At 53.5% G+C, this 497-nt stretch overlaps 1 protein-coding gene across 1 annotated transcript in view; it reads right to left on the bottom strand.

Moving 5' to 3' along the window:
* LOC119585244 (tyrosine-protein kinase Dnt-like) overlaps positions 1-497 on the bottom strand; it is a gene marked incomplete at its 5' end in the record, with an annotated part of 52,633 nt that overhangs the window by 8,984 nt on the left and 43,152 nt on the right. The window contains 1 exon segment of the mRNA XM_037933903.1: positions 1-102. Coding sequence (XP_037789831.1) covers positions 1-102 — 102 coding nt within the window.

Raw genomic sequence — 497 nt, 5'->3', positions numbered from 1 at the left:
GCGTGAGGCCTCCGAGGGCTGGCACAACGTAATACACCACGGGGAGTGTCGCCCCTTCTCCCAGGGGCCCCAGGTGGGGGGCATACATCTCGGCCGAGTGTCCTGGGGGAGCAGAACGACATTTTGGAATAGCACATCTCCTGCGTTATCACCCTTATCTCTTCTATCTCTAGCATTATTCATACCTCCTTCATCTCCCTACCTAACCACTTATTTGTCCTCTCCCTCCTCCCCTTTCTCTCCCATTTCCGCGTCACTGGCCGGGCCTCGACGCAACGGGACTCGCGCGTTTCAAGTGGCTGCGGAATTAGCTAATGTCTAACTAACTCGAGAGTCGGAGGACATAAAACCTGCCCATAGAGGGACTTGGCACTCGAATGGCACCTCCTTCCCTCACCAGCCACACACTTCCTTCTATAGCAGCTATAATGATTTTTTTTTTAACTGCATTACAGCCGCGGAGTTGGAGGTGTGACAGATCTAAGAGTCGACGACAG

Source organism: Penaeus monodon, chromosome 19 (assembly GCF_015228065.2).
Source record: "Penaeus monodon isolate SGIC_2016 chromosome 19, NSTDA_Pmon_1, whole genome shotgun sequence".
In the NCBI taxonomy this organism is placed as follows: domain Eukaryota; kingdom Metazoa; phylum Arthropoda; class Malacostraca; order Decapoda; family Penaeidae; genus Penaeus; species Penaeus monodon.
Note: the sequence above shows the minus strand (reverse complement) of the source record. Positions and strands in the feature narration are given on the sequence as shown.